General features: G+C 36.5%; 1 protein-coding gene across 1 annotated transcript; it reads right to left on the reverse strand.

The window, feature by feature from the left end:
- Window positions 1-6,021: 6,021 nt before the first annotated feature.
- On the reverse strand, window positions 6,022-16,081 carry LOC132564702 (uncharacterized). The gene is made up of 5 exons (XM_060229334.1): window positions 15,951-16,081; window positions 14,233-14,660; window positions 11,796-12,772; window positions 7,371-7,588; window positions 6,022-6,153 (listed from the first exon to the last, which is right to left on the reverse strand). Exons 2-5 carry the CDS (start codon window positions 14,639-14,641, stop codon window positions 6,075-6,077), a joined length of 1,683 nt encoding a protein of 560 aa, XP_060085317.1. The 5' UTR covers window positions 14,642-14,660; window positions 15,951-16,081; the 3' UTR covers window positions 6,022-6,074.
- Between the last annotated feature and the right edge of the window lie 2,300 nt (window positions 16,082-18,381).

Consider the following 18,381-nt stretch of genomic DNA (forward strand, 5'->3'; position numbering starts at 1 on the left):
ACAAGTGTGTGATATACATGTGTGTGACATATACAAGTGTGTGATAAACAAGTGTGTGATATATACAAATGTGTGACATATACAAGTGTGTGACACACAAGTGATTGACATACAAGTGTGTTACATAAAAGTGGGAGACATATACAAGTGTATGACATACAAGTGTGTGACATACAAGTGTGTGATATATAAGTGTGTGACATACAAGTGGGAGACATATACAAGTGTATGACATACAAGTGTGTTACATACAAGTGTGTGATATATACAAATGTGTGACATATACAAGTGTGTAACACACAAGTGTTTGACATACAAGTGTGTTACATACAAGTGGGAGACATATACAAGTGTATGACATACAAGTGTGTGACATACAAGTGTGTGATATACGAGTGTGTGACATACAAGTGTGTGATACACAAGTGTGTGATATACAAGTGTGTGACATACAAGTGTGTGATACACAAGTGTGTGACATACAAGTGTGTGATACACGAGTGTTTTTAAAATGTGTGTGAGGCACTAGTGACATTATATGGTGTTTGTACAACAGATAATTAAAAGAAAAAAAGTTTCAATTTCATCCTTTTTATTAATTTATATTCTTATGTACAATAACATGATACCACTGATAACATATAACAAAATCAGATCAATGAGAAATAAACCATACATGACAAGTTTGTCAATTTTAAGTGAAAAAAGTAATTAAACATGAATCACAGGTACAACTGATGCCAGGTTATGTAATCACTGATACATGTCAAGTTACATATACATGAGACCATGCCAGGTTATGTAATCACTGAGGCACGTCAAGTGACATAAACATGGGGGCACGTCAAGTGACATAAACATGGGACCACGTCAAGTTACATAAACACGGGACCATGCCAGGTTATGTAATCACTGAGCCATGTCGTGTCACATAAACATGGGACTATGCCAAGTTATGTTATCACTGATATAAGTAATGGTATGTAACAACTGGTCTGTTTCAATTGATGTAATCACTGAGCCATGTCAAGCTACATTAACACTGGACAATGCTAATTTTTTGTAAACCCTGACCTGTGTCATGTACAATGGACCATGCAAAGTTATATAAATATTTATCCAGGTCAAGTTATATTACACTGGGTCATGTCAAGTTATGTAACCACTGGACCATGGTTGATTATGTAATCACTGAGCCATGTCAAGTTATGTAAATATTTATCCAGGTAAAGTAACATTACATTGGGCCATGTAAAGTTATGTAAATATTTATCCAGGTCAAGTAAAATTACACTGGGCCATGTAAAATTATGTAACCACTGGACCATGGTTAATTATGTAATCACTGGGCCATGTCAAGTTATGTAAATATTTATGCAGGTAAAGTAACATTACACTGGGCCATGTAAAGTTATGTAAATATTTATCCAGGTCAAGTAACATTACACTGGGCCATGTAAAATTATGTAACCACTGGACCATGGTTAATTATGTAATCACTGAGCCATGTCAAGTTATGTAAATATTTATGCAGGTAAAGTAACATTACACTGGGCCATGTAAAGTTATGTAAATATTTATCCAGGTCAAGTAACATTACACTGGGCCATGTAAAATTATGTAACCACTGGACCATGGTTAATTATGTAATCACTGGGCCATGTCAAGTTATGTAAATATTTATCCAGGTAAAGTAACATTACACTGGGCCATGTAAAGTTATGTAAATATTTATCCAGGTCAAGTTACATTACACTGGGCCATGTAAAGTTATGTAAATATTTATCCAGGTCAAGTAACATTACACTGGGCCATGTAAAGTTATGTAACCACTGGACCATGGTTGATTATGTAATCACTGAGCCATGTCAAGTTATGTAAATATTTATCCAGGTAAAGTAACATTACATTGGGCCATGTAAAGTTATGTAAATATTTATCCAGGTCAAGTAACATTACACTGGGCCATGTAAAATTATGTAACCACTGGACCATGGTTAATTATGTAATCACTGGGCCATGTCAAGTTATGTAAATATTTATGCAGGTAAAGTAACATTACACTGGGCCATGTAAAGTTATGTAAATATTTATCCAGGTCAAGTAACATTACACTGGGCCATGTAAAATTATGTAACCACTGGACCATGGTTAATTATGTAATCACTGGGCCATGTCAAGTTATGTAAATATTTATCCAGGTAAAGTAACATTACACTGGGCCATGTAAAGTTATGTAAATATTTATCCAGGTCAAGTTACATTACACTGGGCCATGTAAAGTTATGTAAATATTTATCCAGGTCAAGTAACATTACACTGGGCCATGTAAAGTTATGTAACCACTGGACCATGGTTAATTATGTAATCACTGGGCCATGTAAAGTTATGTAACCACTGGACCATGGTTAATTATGTAATCACTGAGCCATGTAAAGTTACGTAAATGCTGGGATACAGCAAGTTGTGTAAACACTGGACCGTATCAAGTTATGTAAACACCAGACTGTGACAAGTTGTGTTAACACTGGACCGTGACAATTTATGTAAACACTGGATCATGAACAAACTGAACTTTACAGCTGTCAAATTTTATTGCCGATGATGAATCAAGATATCATATCTAAGAAAGAAAAAAATCAAAGAAAACAAATAAACAAACATAAAAAAGAAGGAAGAACATCAAATAAAACACATCAGACAAATGATAGGAACAGACACTGGGTCAACTGGACCACTTCTGAATGAATTACAATGAACAGACACACGGTCAGCTGGACCGCTTCTGAATGAATTACAATGAACAGACACACGGTCAGCTGGACCGCTTCTGAATGAATTACAATGAACAGACACACGGTCAGCTGGACCACTTCTGAATGAATTACAATGAACAGACACACGGTCAGCTGGACCACTTCTGAATGAATTACAATGAACAGACACTGGGTCAGCTGGACCACTTCTGAATGAATTACAATGAACAGACACTGGGTCAGCTGGACCACTTCTGAATGAATTACAATGAACAGACACACGGTCAGCTGGACCACTTCTGAATGAATTACAATGAACAGACACACGGTCAGCTGGACCCCTTCTGAATGAATTACAATGAACAGACACTGGGTCAACTGGACCCCTTCTGAATGAATCACAATGAACAGACACACGGTCAACTGGACCACTTCTGAATGAATCACAATGAACAGACACACGGTCAGCTGGACCACTTCTGAATGAATCACAATGAACAGACACACGGTCAACTGGACCCCTTCTGAATGAATCACAATGAACAGACACACGGTCAACTGGACCCCTTCTGAATGAATCACAATGAACAGACACACGGTCAACTGGACCCCTTCTGAATGAATCACAATGAACAGACACACGGTCAACTGGACCCCTTCTGAATGAATCACAATGAACAGACACACGGTCAACTGGACCACTTCTGAATGAATTACAATGAACAGACACTGGGTCAACACACGGTCAGCTGGACCACTTCTGAATGAATCACAATGAACAGACACTGGGTCAGCTGGACCACTTCTGAATGAATTACAATGAACAGACACACGGTCAACTGGACCCCTTCTGAATGAATCACAATGAACAGACACACGGTCAGCTGGACCACTTCTGAATGAATTACAATGAACAGACACACGGTCAGCTGGACCACTTCTGAATGAATTACAATGAACAGACTCACGGTCAGCTGGACCACTTCTGAATGAATTACAATGAACAGACAATGAACAGACACTGGGTCAACTGGACCACTTCTGAATGAATTACAATGAACAGACTCACGGTCAGCTGGACCCCTTCTGAATGAATCACAATGAACAGACACTGGGTCAGCTGGACCACTTCTGAATGAATTACAATAAACAGACACACGGTCAGCTGGACCACTTCTGAATGAATTACAATGAACAGACACACGGTCAGCTGGACCACTTCTGAATGAATTACAATGAACAGACTCACGGTCAGCTGGACCACTTCTGAATGAATTACAATGAACAGACAATGAACAGACACTGGGTCAACTGGACCACTTCTGAATGAATTACAATGAACAGACTCACGGTCAGCTGGACCCCTTCTGAATGAATCACAATGAACAGACACTGGGTCAGCTGGACCACTTCTGAATGAATCACAATGAACAGACACACGGTCAGCTGGACCCCTTCTGAATGAATTACAATGAACAGACACACGGTCAGCTGGACCACTTCTGAATGAATCACAATGAACAGACACTGGGTCAACTGGACCACTTCTGAATGAATTACAATAAACAGACACCAAGTATATTTGATGGTTATGGATATTGTAGCATACACTACGTAAACCTGATGGATTACAATCAGAGGATAGCAGACATCAGATTACTTAACAATTACAATCAGAGGATAGCAGACATCAGATTACTTAACAATTACAATCAGAGGATAGCAGACATCAGATTACTTAACAATTACAATCAGAGGATAGCAGACATCAGATTACTTAACAATTACAATCAGAGGATAGCAGACATCAGATTACTTAACAATTACAATCAGAGGATAGCAGACATCAGATTACTTAACAATTACAATCAGAGGATAGCAGACATCAGATTACTTAACAATTACAATCAGAGGATAGCAGACATCAGATTACTTAACAATTACAATCAGAGGATAGCAGACATCAGATTACTTAACAATTACGATCAGAGGATAGCAGACATCAGATTACTTAACAATTACAATCAGAGGATAGCAGACATCAGATTACTTAACAATTACAATCAGAGGATAGCAGACATCAGATTACTTTACGATCATGATCAGTTATATGTGCATCTTGGTCATGAAAAGCCACAAGTGATTAACTTATCAAGGCCTTGAAAAGGAATCAATTCAGCAATTCTCGTGTCCAATCACAACATAGCTGATCTCCATCTAGCATCAAGCCCAAGCAGGCAATTTACTAGTAATACCATTGCAAAGTCCCCTAATAAGCCCATCCCATGAAATTTCCATGGAAATGTGTCATTGGACTAACTGCTGAATAAAAACAAAAACATTTTTCATAAAAGCAATTACCATACAAACTGAATTAGAGATTTTTCTCATAGAGACATTATCATATACTGCATCAGTAAACATTTAAATGAAGTCCTTAGGTTCAGTGGAGATCAAATGACAAAACCGTCTCTAAACAAATTTAAACACTATGGTAGTTCATCAGTTTTCACCGGAATAAAGTGTGAACAATAGGCCCAATAGGCCTGCACGCTCACCTTGTGTATATATTTACCAGTCAAATATCATGTGTCTTGGCCTTTTAGTTTATTCGAAAAAAGTTGATCAAATGGTTTTAAAAAATTGACCCTTGTGACCTTGAACACAGGTCAAGGTCATTTCTTTTTCTAAATTTTGTCAAGCTTCATCCTTAGAACATGCCAGTCAACTATCATGCCTCTAGGCCTATTGGTTCATGAGTAGAAGTTGTTTAAGGTCTTAGCAAATTTTGTCTCTGTGACCTTGAATATAGGTCAAGATTATTTTTTTTCACAAACTTTGTCAAGCTTCATCTTAGGAACATGCCAGTCAACTATCATGCCTCTAGGCCTATTGGTTCATGAGTAGAAGTTGTTTAAGGTCTTAGCAAATTTTGTCTCTGTGACCTTGAATATAGGTCAAGATTATTTTTTTTCACAAACTTCGTCAGGCTTCATCCTAGGAACATACCAGCCAACTATTATGCATCTTGGCCTATGTGTTAAGGAGAAGTTGTTTAAAGGTTTTCACAAATTTGATCTCTGTGACCTTGAATATATGTCAAGGTCATTTCTTTTTCACAAATTTTCTCACGCATCATCCTGGGAACATACCAGCCAAATATCAAAACATTTGGTCCATTGGTTATATATATATCACTTACACCAAGAATAAGCTCACTTGGCCCTTTGGCCCAGGGGAGCTAAAAATGCATGTGTTTGATAAAGAAAAATTAAGGATAATACATATATATATATATATCACTTAATGATTTGCATTCTAGTCATCCTCTGTGATTCCTTTGGCAATCAGTTCATCATAGACTCGTCTCAGGTAGGTCGGATCAGGATAGCCAAATCTTAAAACAAAAATCAAAGTGTGATCAATACATTTACAATAAATAGTCATGAGAAGTTTGTTTTTTTCTTGATTTTTATATACGAGGTTATCACAGCCATGGTCATAGGAAGACAGGATGTGTCACAGAAAAAAATGACCAAGACAGGAAAGAAAAGGAAAAAGGTCAAGTTCCCAAGTGATCTGTACAATGTCCCCGTGGTAGAAGATACAGAAGAAAACACCTTCCTCTCAAGAGGGACCACTTTTAGCTGCCTTTTCCGATTCAACGGTGGACTACGCAGCTGACCATATTCTTAGGCTCTACGATGTCGTCCAAACCAAACACCTGGGATATCATCCCTGATCTGCATGGGGTATACCACGACCGGATGCCTCTTACGAAATGCAGTGAAATGTGACAGAGCCATTGTTTTCCACAGTGGTCAGAATTATAGTATACAGTCAAACCTCATTATCTTGCACTCTGTGGGACCATGGTGAAAAAAAGTGAACAGGTATTCAATTTAAGTGAGTCTGAATGTTTTGTGTAAAGTTAGGCAGGGACTGATGAAATGCTTCAAATTAAATGAGGCCTACGAGTTATACGAGTTGGAGATAACAATGTTCAACAGTAACCACCGTGTAACATCACACAGATTAATACAGTTACTGTATTACTCTTGTTTCAACATAACTATGATATAACGATCAAAGTACAGTTTAACCACTGCATTAATACAAACCACTTTCTTTATATAATTTATTTAATATTTTTTAATATATCTATAAATAATAAATACTATCATGATATTTTCACACAAATACAATGTAATAATTATCAAAATACTATATACATTTTATATCTATGCAATGTAACTATTGATTATTCAAATACTGAGTATTTTTTCATAAAAATACACGTAAAACAAATTAACAGAGTCTCACATAGATGATCCCCAAAATCTGGTCATTTGTGCTACAAATGTGTGTTATGGTATCGCTATTAACAGAATTTGTCAAGGCATTAATAATATAGCTTTTTCATTTCAAAAGTGGTCAATTGTGACCTTTGACCCATTTACCTTTACCAATGACCACCAAACACTAATCAGAGAAGAAATTATAATAAAATCTACCTTTTACCTTATCATATCTGAAGCCAAACATTTGTCATTACTGATAGGTGAGCATTAATTTCATTCAGAATTTGGTTTGATCACTGAACTACAAACTTACCGCTGTGGTCCCCCGTTACGGCTGGTTTTATGATGAATGTCGTTCCATGTTGTTACATTCTCACGTCCAGTGGTGATGGAGGTTCCCACAGTGAAGATAAGTTTTCTGTCAAAGGCTTTCATCAGTAGGGCGAGGATTCTGTTACCATCAGGACTGTCTGGTAAAAGGGCTGATCTATGTAAACCTTTGTATCTCATGCCAGGGTTTGGATGGCGATCCTGTGGGAATAGGCACCAATATTACTTTCTAAATTACTGGAGTATAAGCATAAAAAATCCAAAACTTTCATTATATTAACAATATTCAATCTATACTACATACATAAACCTCTCAGCTGGTATCAATCTCACTGGCCTAAATTTTATTAGTTTTCAAAGTAGATATGAAAATTAACTTTTCAAGGAAAATAAAATATTATCTCAAAAATTCCACAAATACTGTCCAAGATTGTGGAACCTTGGCCTGAATCAATTCATTTTCAGAACATATGTCTTTAATCTGCCATTATATGTATACATTTGTACATATCATTACAGAGATTCATCAGTAACTTACTATGCCTTGGTATTAATTACATATGTAAACTATCATCAATTTGTTCTATGTATACAATATCAGAGAGGGATCTTGATGTCCACCAATGTATGATTTTTATTGGGCTTTGATTGTTTGGTAATTGTCCTTCTACTCTGTCCTGTCCACTTACAAGTATTTAACAAAAGAAACCTACCTATATCTACAAACTTTAATTGGTAACAATAAACTTAAACTGTAAATAAAACTTGATGCCAGGGCGATAATAATTCTGGGTTTTTTTTTAAATCAGTTCCAAAATGGACAGTTCACAACCAGGGAATAAGGGAAATTATTATTAGAAATTTGTGAATGGTCCATCCAGAGTTCCTCCACAAATGGTAATTATAAAATACTGCTATCAAAATCCAAGATGGCCCACTGTCAACCGTGTGGATTATATTATCATTTCCATACATGGGCGACGCTCAATCAAAGACAGAGGAGAACCTACATTTTGAGTACATTTGAAATTTGAGAATAAGTCATCAAGAACTTCTCAAAGAAACAACAATCTTTCATTGACAAAATTCAAGATGGCCACCTTTCATGCATTTTTTTTCCAACCAGTTTCAAAATAGAGAGTACACAACTAAGGGGAATCTACATCCAAAATTTGAGAATGATTATTGACAGCTGCAGTACATATTTGTAGGACTGCCAGCAAGTGATAGCACTTATAGACAGTAAAGTATTTAGTTGTGTTTTTTTTTTTCATCACTGCTTGATATTTACAAGGAAATTATTACTTTAAGTATCTATTATCGGCAATCACCTTGATGACCTGTATATATGCTGAAAATACTGAATCAGAACTGTTCATTACAACAGGTAACAAAATAGCAAGGACATCTACACTGCTAAGATTTCCTGTTAGTGATACCTTTCAGATTGTAGCCTATAGGATGGTTCTATATTGTATAGGATGGTTCTGTAGTGTATAGGATTGTTTTGTAGCCTATAGAATGGTTTTGTACCCTATTTGGTATGTATCATTTGTATCTCATCAGGAATATCATATCGTATAGGATGGTTCTGTAGTGTATAGGATGGTTCTGTAGTGTATAGGATTGTTTTGTAGCCTATAGGATGGTTCTATATTGTATAGGATGGTTCTGTAGTGTATAGGATGGTTTTGTAGCCTATAGGATGGTTCTATATTGTATAGGATGGTTCTGTAGTGTATAGGATTGTTTTGTAGCCTATAGAATGGTTTTGTACCCTATTTGGTATGTATCATTTGTATCTCATCAGGAATATCATGTCGTATAGGATGGTTCTGTAGTGTATAGGATGGTTCTGTAGCCTATAGGATGGTTCTGTAGCCTATAGGATGGTTCTGTAGTGTATAGGATGGTTCTGTAGCCTATAGGATGGTTTTGTAGCCTACAGGATGGTTCTGTAGCCTATAGGATGGTTCTGTAGCCTATAGGATGGTTCTGTAGCCTATAGGATGGTTCTGTAGTGTATAGGATGGTTTGTAGCCTATAGGATGGTTCTGTAGTGTATAGGATGGTTTTGTAGCCTACATGATGGTTCTGTAACCTATAGGATGGTTCTGTAGTGTATAGGATGGTTTTGTAGCCTACATGATGGTTCTGTAACCTATAGGATGGTTCTGTAGTGTATAGGATTGTTTTGTAGCTTACATGATGGTTCTGTAGTGTAAAGAAAGGTTCTGTAACATATGGAATGGTTTTGTACCCTTTTTGGTATGTATTATTTGTATCTCATCAAGAATATCATACGGTATAGGATGGTTCTGTAGTGTAAAGGATGGTTCTGTAGCCTATAGGATGGTTCTGTAGCCTATAGGTTGGTTCTGTAGCCTAAAGGATGGTTCTGTAGTGTATAGGATTTTTCTGTAGCCTAAAGGATGGTTCTGTAGTGTATAGGATGGTTCTGTAGCCTATAGGATGGTTCTGTAGCCTATAGGATGGTTCTGTAGTGTATAGGTTGGTTCTGTAGTGTATAGGATGGTTCTGTAGCCTATAGGATGGTTCTGTAGCCTATAGGATGGTTCTGTAGTGTATAGGATGGTTCTGTAGCCTATAGGATGGTTCTGTAGTGTATAGGATGGTTCTGTAGTGTATAGGTTGGTTCTGTAGTGTATAGGATGGTTCTGTAGCCTATAGGATGGTTCTGTAGGCTATAGGATGGTTCTGTAGCCTATAGGATGGTTCTGTAGTGTATAGGATGGTTCTGTAGTGTATAGGTTGGTTCTGTAGTGTATAGGATGGTTCTGTAGCCTATAGGATGGTTCTGTAGGCTATAGGATGGTTCTGTAGCCTATAGGATGGTTCTGTAGTGTATAGGATGGTTCTGTAGCCTATAGGTTGGTTCTGTAGCCTACAGGATGGTTCTGTAGTGTATAGGATTGTTTTGTAGCTTACATGATGGTTCTGTAGCCTAAAGGATGGTTCTGTAGTGTATAGGATTGTTTTGTAGCTTACATGATGGTTCTGTAGCCTAAAGGATGGTTCTGTAGTGTATAGGATTGTTTTGTAGCCTACATGATGGTTCTGTAGTGTATAGGAAGGTTCTGTAACCTATAGAATGGTTTTGTAGCCTATAGGATGGTTCTGTAGGCTATAGGATGGTTCTGTAGCCTATAGGATGGTTCTGTAGTGTATAGGATGGTTCTATAGTGTATAGGTTGGTTCTGTAGTGTATAGGATGGTTCTGTAGCCTATAGGATGGTTCTGTAGGCTATAGGATGGTTCTGTAGCCTATAGGATGGTTCTGTAGTGTATAGGATGGTTCTGTAGCCTATAGGTTGGTTCTGTAGCCTACAGGATGGTTCTGTAGTGTATAGGATTGTTTTGTAGCTTACATGATGGTTCTGTAGCCTAAAGGATGGTTCTGTAGTGTATAGGATTGTTTTGTAGCTTACATGATGGTTCTGTAGCCTAAAGGATGGTTCTGTAGTGTATAGGATTGTTTTGTAGCCTACATGATGGTTCTGTAGTGTATAGGAAGGTTCTGTAACCTATAGAATGGTTTTGTACCATATTTGGTATGTATTATTTGTATCTCATCAGTAATATCATACGGTATAGGATGGTTCTGTAGTTGATAGGATAGTTCTGTAGCCTATAGGATGGTTCTGTAGACTATAGGATGGTTCTGTAGTGTATAGGATGGTTCTGTAGCCTATAGGATGGTTCTGTAGCCTATAGGATGGTTCTGTAGGCTATAGGATGGTTCTGTAGTGTATAGGATGGTTCTGTAGCCTATAGGATGGTTCTGTAGGCTAAAGGATGGTTCTGTAGCCTATAGGATGGTTCTGTAGGCTAAAGGATGGTTCTGTAGGCTATAGGATGGTTCTGTAGGCTATAGGATGGTTCTGTAGTGTATAGGATGGTTCTGTAGTGTATAGGATGGTTCTGTAGCCTATAGGATGGTTCTGTAGCCTATAGGATGGTTCTGTAGTGTATAGGATGGTTCTGTAGCCTATAGGATGGTTCTGTAGTGTATAGGATGGTTCTGTAGGCTATAGGATGGTTCTGTAGCCTATAGGATGGTTCTGTAGCCTATAGGATGGTTCTGTAGTGTATAGGATGGTTCTGTAGTGTATAGGATGGTTCTGTAGCCTATAGGATGGTTCTGTAGTGTATAGGATGGTTCTGTAGCCTATAGGATGGTTCTGTAGTGTATAGGATGGTTCTGTAGCCTATAGGATGGTTCTGTAGGTAGGCTATAGGATGGTTCTGTAGCCTATAGGATGGTTCTGTAGTGTATAGGATGGTTCTGTAGCCTATAGGATGGTTCTGTAGCCTATAGGATGGTTCTGTAGTGTATAGGATGGTTTTGTAGCCTATAGGATGGTTCTGTTCTCTATTTAATACATACCGTTTGTATCCCATCAGGAATGTCATATTCTATAACAATAGTTCCGTAACTCTCATAACCCTCCACCTTAAAATCCTTTGTTATAAAGTAGGACATGATGCCATCAGGCTGATTGCCTTCAGGTTCTGAATAGCGCTGTTTACACACAGGACAAGTCCCATGATTTCGTAGATGTTTCTCAATACACTCTTTACAAAATATATGCTGACACTTTTCAAGTTTTTTCTGTGACAAAGGTCCCTTTTCTTCAAAACAAATTGAACACACAAAGCCTTTATTCGGTGAATGAGGAGAATAAGGCACCACAGCTGCTGGTGAAAGTTGCCCCTCTTTTGATTTTCCTACAGAATTTGGAATGTTATTAAAATCCAGATTTTCATCTTGACTGGCTGTGCTAGTTGTTGAATCTAGTCTCTTAAACATTGTTTTCTTGAATTCATCTTCATATTCATCATCAGAGGATTCACAGTGCTGTACAAACTCTGGAATGTTACCAGATTGATAGCAGCCGCCAACAGCCCCTAACTCTGACTCTGAAGCCTGATTAGCACTGTCAACTTCATCATGCACACTGTCAGACTGAATTTTCACATCCTTTATTCCCATGATGTTGTTAATATAGTCCTCATCAACAGCGTCCTCGTCATCACTGGGATAGCTGTCAACATGTGCTAAAAAAGTTGCTCGTTTTGGAGTTTCCTCAGAAACAGGCAGCTTTCCTTGTGTTGAAGTTTTCTGAACCTGCTCCTTGTGTGAGATTTCCTTCTTTGGAGGTGAAGAGTTTCTGGGACCTGGATCATTCAATGCTGTTTCTTGAGAAAGAGAAAGCTCATGGGACTCTCTCAAGACTTTCTGCATTGAATCAACCAATGACTCATCCAGCGAGACCAAATGAATTTCTTGTAGACTTGATTTAAACACCAGGAATTTACAGTAAATAAGAGGAATGAGACAAGTTGGGTTCGGGCTAGCATCACCTGGAAACAAACAATTATTGATAAAAAAACTTCGTAACAGCTTCAAAATGCAACCTAAATTATATCATATACCAGCAGAATAGTAATTACAAGTACCTAACACTGATATATGTAGTGTATCTCTCATTGTGAAACAAAGATTTCATAAACCTGTGATTTCAGTGGAACATTTTTCTGAAGTGAGGTCTCGTCACTACTACTTCAATACGTTTTCATTTTTGCCTTTTAAATGGTGTGTGTGTAAGACCTGTCCTACTTACCCATTTATCTTTCTTCGTAAAATCAAGAACAGGTTCAATAGAGAACATTGTATCATATAGTTCTGTATATTTTTCATATCTAACCTCCATTTCCATCGTTACACTTTGTCTTCCCATTGAGTTATTAAAGTATGGTCATTGTAGTACATGTAGTTTAAATAGCAAGACAGTAACTAAATTTTTGAACAACTCTAGTATCAAAGTGAACAAAATACTAATAGTATGTATTGAATTGGGCTGCTACAAAGACAGGTGTGCTAGCTGAGGTTGATTCAAGGCCCTCAATTAATCTTGTATACAGAATGCACAAAAGATCTATCTCCAGCCATGTCTATATATACATTCCAACCCAATATAAGAAATATATCGATAAACTTTGACAAATTTCTTAAACCAACGAATGGATCTGACTCTGAGGATATCGTTGCAAAAGACCCGATTGTTTGCTTGTTGCTAAGATACATGTGTAACAAAAGAGATCCTAGAGGGATCTTGGTGTCGACCATCATAGGATCTTTGTAAGCTTTTTATAAATTGGATTACAGGTTCTGAGAAAAAATAATTGAATTGAGCTAAGTGTCTGTTTTCCCTTCTTCCTTTTACACTGTGTTCCAAATCCTATAATGTTGTATGGACTGAAGAACCAATTACTTGGTACCATCAATAAAGGATTTAGTGACAACAAGAAATATTTATCAAGATACCCTCCTGTCTGTCATTGTATTTTATGCCCATAACTGTAAAACTCCACAATTGCCGGAATTTTTTTTTATCTGGCCTTTCTAAAATAAACAATAGTTAACTATGGACCAGGTGGAATTTGGTATAAAATTTGAAAATGATCCATCCAGTACTTAAAAAAAAACCCATAGTGGTTATAATGTATACAGCTGAGTGTTAAAATCCAACATGGCTGCCTGTTGGCCATTTTGTTTTACAATGAACAATTTGTAATTATAAGGACCAAGAAAATATCTGAGAATGATCCATCCAGTACTTCTTAACAAGATAATAATGATAACAGTAATTATTTGCAGATGGATTGTGAGACAGAGACAGATGAAAGGTGGTTTGAACAGTCTACCCACATCTGTTTGAAGATAGTGGGCTAAAAAGTTTGAACAACTTGCAAACTAGAAAACATCATATCCTAATATGTTCTGTCATATCTGCATGATTAACTAAATGTGTGTAACTTACTGCCTCCAATTAATATCGCCACAGAGAAAAAATCTTCACGTGATGCTGCATCTAGCATATTTGTTACCATGGTAACTGTACCATGATCATAACTTCCTTGTGTTACTTCGTTTTCTGCGACAACACAAAACATCACTTTTTTACACGGCAACATTCCACCAGCTCCTACAAAAACATCGCCAGACTGACAATCTTTATTGTCATGTTTAATCGCATGACGATCTGACGTATAATGATTTCCTCCATGTTTTGCCAATAGGTGGCAGCACGTATTATCTGTTGACCATTTTCTGTCTGTGAAGCAGACTATGCCATCGACATTGTGTGATGAAAGTTCTTCCGAGTACAAGTGTATAAATATTTCCTTTTGGCTTTCTTGCTTATCACCTCTCGATGTTTTGTTTCCCATGATATCAACTCTTACATATCTATAAATAGAAACAGCTACATTTAATATTTTACCACAATCGTTACATATTTGATGGGAAACTTGAGCAGCACCAGATTTTTGACATATGTGTGTACACTACACATGTAAGTAGTCAATGACACAAAATTTGTGAGCCCAGGATATTCATTCAATCTGCAAGTGGAGATACAACAGTAAATCTGACACCAATTTTACTGACTTATGATATCAAATTATTTAATACACATCATCCATCTACTAAGTTTGTATACATTTAACTGTATAAAGGTTGTCATAAATTTTGAAATAAGCCCACTCCAGTTATTTCAGAACTCCCTCTAGAGAGTCCCATGTGTACACTACCTCGCCATGGTTTAAAATTTTCTAGGATTCTGCTGTAAAGTTATTTCAAAACTCCCTCTTCATAGTCCCATGTGTACACTACTTAGCCAGGGTTTAAAATTGTCCAGGTTTCTGCTATAAATTTATTTCAACACCCCCTATTGATAGTCACACAAAATTATAATGTTAATTACAATGTACAAAAATCAACACGTCTGTTAAGATCCCAACCCCAAACCTCTTGAGTACAGGTCTATTAGCTCAACTGATCAAGATTAATTTGAAGCCAGAGAGAAGATCGCTCTAGCCATGCATTATATTGAGCTAGTATTTAGTTACCATAGTCACATACTCCCTCTCCAGGAAAGAACTTGTCCTCAAGTTTCCTGGGATTGTAGAGATTATTTTGAAGTCCCTACATAGGTCAGGATGTAACCGAGATTATTATTTTTATTATTTTTATTAGTTTTACTAGCACTTTTCCAACCCAAACTGGAATACTCGTCTTCCATATGGGACCCTAACATAACAGATCAAATACAAAACAGTGCAGCACTGTATGTCCGAAACAGCTACCATAAGACCAGCTCAGTCACTGACATGCTACAAACACTACAAGGCCCAGTACTACAAACAAGATGGCCACACCCATGCACCATCGTCTTCTAGATAATAGTACAGAGAGCACAAAAACACAAAGATATACTTATTCCTGCAGACTCCACGACACGACACAATACTTGAGGGATTTCAGGTACATATCCCTATGTAGCCCTTGAAGCTCTTACGCAAAAACACTAGCGGAACATCTGTCTTTTATCTTTATCTTATCTTGATATTTATAACCCAACCCAATCCAACCCACCCAACCCCTCTACTTTCCCCTTTCATGAAATTAAGGAAAACATACATACTTATATATATATATATATATATATATATACTTGCCATTAGTTTCTCTACTCACCACGTACTTGCACACTGACAAAAAAGATCCGTGTGTGTTAGCGAGCAGATCTCGTGAGAATTTCAACTTGTCAATGTATACAAAAGGTTCCGAAATCACAATGCAGTTAAAATAAATATTGTAAATGGGAACAAGAGAGATTGGTCACTTTTCGTTGCTTCCGTGTGTTTTTCCTTTATTCCACTTTCGGTTCTATCGTTTCACTTCCGGTAAATTTTTTTTTTACCTAGAGTTATCTCCCGTACATTATCGTGTTTTAGATGTCTCCGATACTATAATGCTACTTTTAAATAGGCACTGGTAGCAGTAAACAGTTAATTTGCAACAACACTATCATGGTAACAAAGTACTTACATTTCAGCCAATTCCAACTCGGAAATTCTTCATAACATGACCACATGTGAACACTATGAAAATTTCACTTCTTGTAAAGGTAGATTTTGGTGCGTAGACACAGATTCGAGACTGCCAAGAGAGAGAGAGAGAGAAATTAATCACTTAACATGACAAAAAAATATATCACTAACGTTACAAAAAAATTGAATCTCTATTTGTTATCGTCAATGTTCCATACAAAGTATTGAAATGGATAACTTCTGCTAGAGTAATAGCTTGATGCATGTACAAAGTTTTGAGTAAGACTGAACTTTGTGATTTGGCCTACTCTGTTTCCATGGTAACTGAAAAAGTATTTAAATGGAGGACTTCCCCATAGCAAAAGATACCAATAGTTTAATAAGTGTAAATGGTTTTGAACAATTATCTTGAGCGGTTTCATGGCACTGGGACAGAAAAACTTAAATTTGTGATGGGAGTTACCTGTTTCCATGGTAACAGAAAATGTGCGAATAAAGTCTTTGACAACATATCTGGACTATAAAAATTGCTTTTAAAATGTACAAGAGTTTCCCTTTTAGATTTACAGGGATTGCAAAATGTCTAACGTCTGGTGTAAGCAATGTCCTGTATACATTGTACATCTAGAACATGGCGGTATCAGCTGAATCAACGTACTAATTGAGTTGGAAAATAAATTACGACCAAGGTTTATGTAATTGACTTTTCTATGATGTTACTTGGTAAAGTTTTAAATTTCTTTAATTTCGGATCTTAGTTGCCGACAAAGGGATCCGATCGTGCCTTATTCTTCCATTCTGCTTTCATTAAAAATAAAAAATAAAAAAGTTTGGTAAATAAATTTTAACAAAAAGACGAAAGTGATTAAAGTTGTTGAAGTACCCAATTTTCTTTTTCAATATGCTGATGACAATCCTTGCTGTAGCTGAATCATCTTTAAGAGAGTGAATAAGAGATGAAATATTTTGAAAAAAAAAGCAAAGCTAAAAATAAATGTAAAACATCAGTGATTTGGAAAGGGAATAGAAAGTACAGCGATGATGTTTTGGATGGAAATCACAGAGGAGACAGGCTAAAGTTACATATCTTGACATTGATTTCCATGTTGATTTTTTTTATCGAATTCCAAAATTGAATTTTCACCAAAAAATATATGTAAAAGAACTTTTAAACTCATTTTTTTTTCTAATTTTTACAATGATGCGGAGTTGAAGATTATTACTAACACCTATTGGCAGAATACATTTGATAAAATCGCTGTTGATTTCTCCGTGTTGATTTTTCATTGTACACGTATAGCCACATCCAGATAATGCATTTACATTTACTACTGTAAAAAGAATGAAATACAGTCTGTATACCTAGCATTCTATGGAATAGGAAAGTCGACAAAGCCAATACGATGTTACCATTTGAAAAAGAATACGTGAGAGTGGACTCGAAATGCCTCATATAAGATAGTTTGCAAATAAATTAAAGCTTACATGGATTAGGAGGTAGTTAACAACGGGGAAAATAGCACGATTTTTCAGATTTATACTGACAGAAACATCCTTGCGAATTGTGAGTCAGAGTATGTTTTCTAGAGTTATGAAAAATGGAAGAATATGCGAAAGATCTTTTTCTTTCTTGGAAAAAGTTACATAATTTAGATGATGATGTGATGATCATGATGATGATGAAAGCACATTGTGAGTTCACATTGGCTTACTGTTATGAATAATAAAAATTAAAAAATAAAGAAAAATCAAGATAGTTAATAAATTTGTGTTTTACAAAGATTCAGATAAAAGATGAGAAATAATTACCGATGATATGATATAAGAGTGATGATACATTTTTTTCTTGAAATCAAACAAATATACGGTTGTGTAAGAAAATTCCTACAACACCAAGGTATCAAAACAGCTATTAAGGAGCTAAGAAACCAACACGACTATCTAAAGATAAATATTCCATTCATCAAAAGAATTTCAAAATATTTTTATAAGATCAAATGTGAAGTAACAACAAATCATGAAAAAAGGGGGATGAATATTTTGATGAAAACAATTCGAAATCTACTCCAGATTTT

The sequence above is a fragment of the Ylistrum balloti genome, unplaced genomic scaffold, assembly GCF_031769215.1.
Source record: "Ylistrum balloti isolate Yb309-2 unplaced genomic scaffold, AGI_CSIRO_Ybal_v1 Utg369680, whole genome shotgun sequence".
NCBI lineage: Eukaryota > Metazoa > Mollusca > Bivalvia > Pectinida > Pectinidae > Ylistrum > Ylistrum balloti.

Coding starts and splice junctions, on each gene's coding strand:
- LOC132564702 (XM_060229334.1), bottom strand. CDS start 14,641: ATGGGAAACAAAACATCGAGAGGTGATAAGCAAGAAAGCCAAAAGGAA. Junction 7,589..11,795: donor TTCCTGATGGGATACAAACG/GTATGTATTAAA, acceptor CTATTCCCACAG/GATCGCCATCCAAACCCTGG. Junction 6,154..7,370: donor CGTAACGGGGGACCACAGCG/GTAAGTTTGTAG, acceptor TTTTGTTTTAAG/ATTTGGCTATCCTGATCCGA.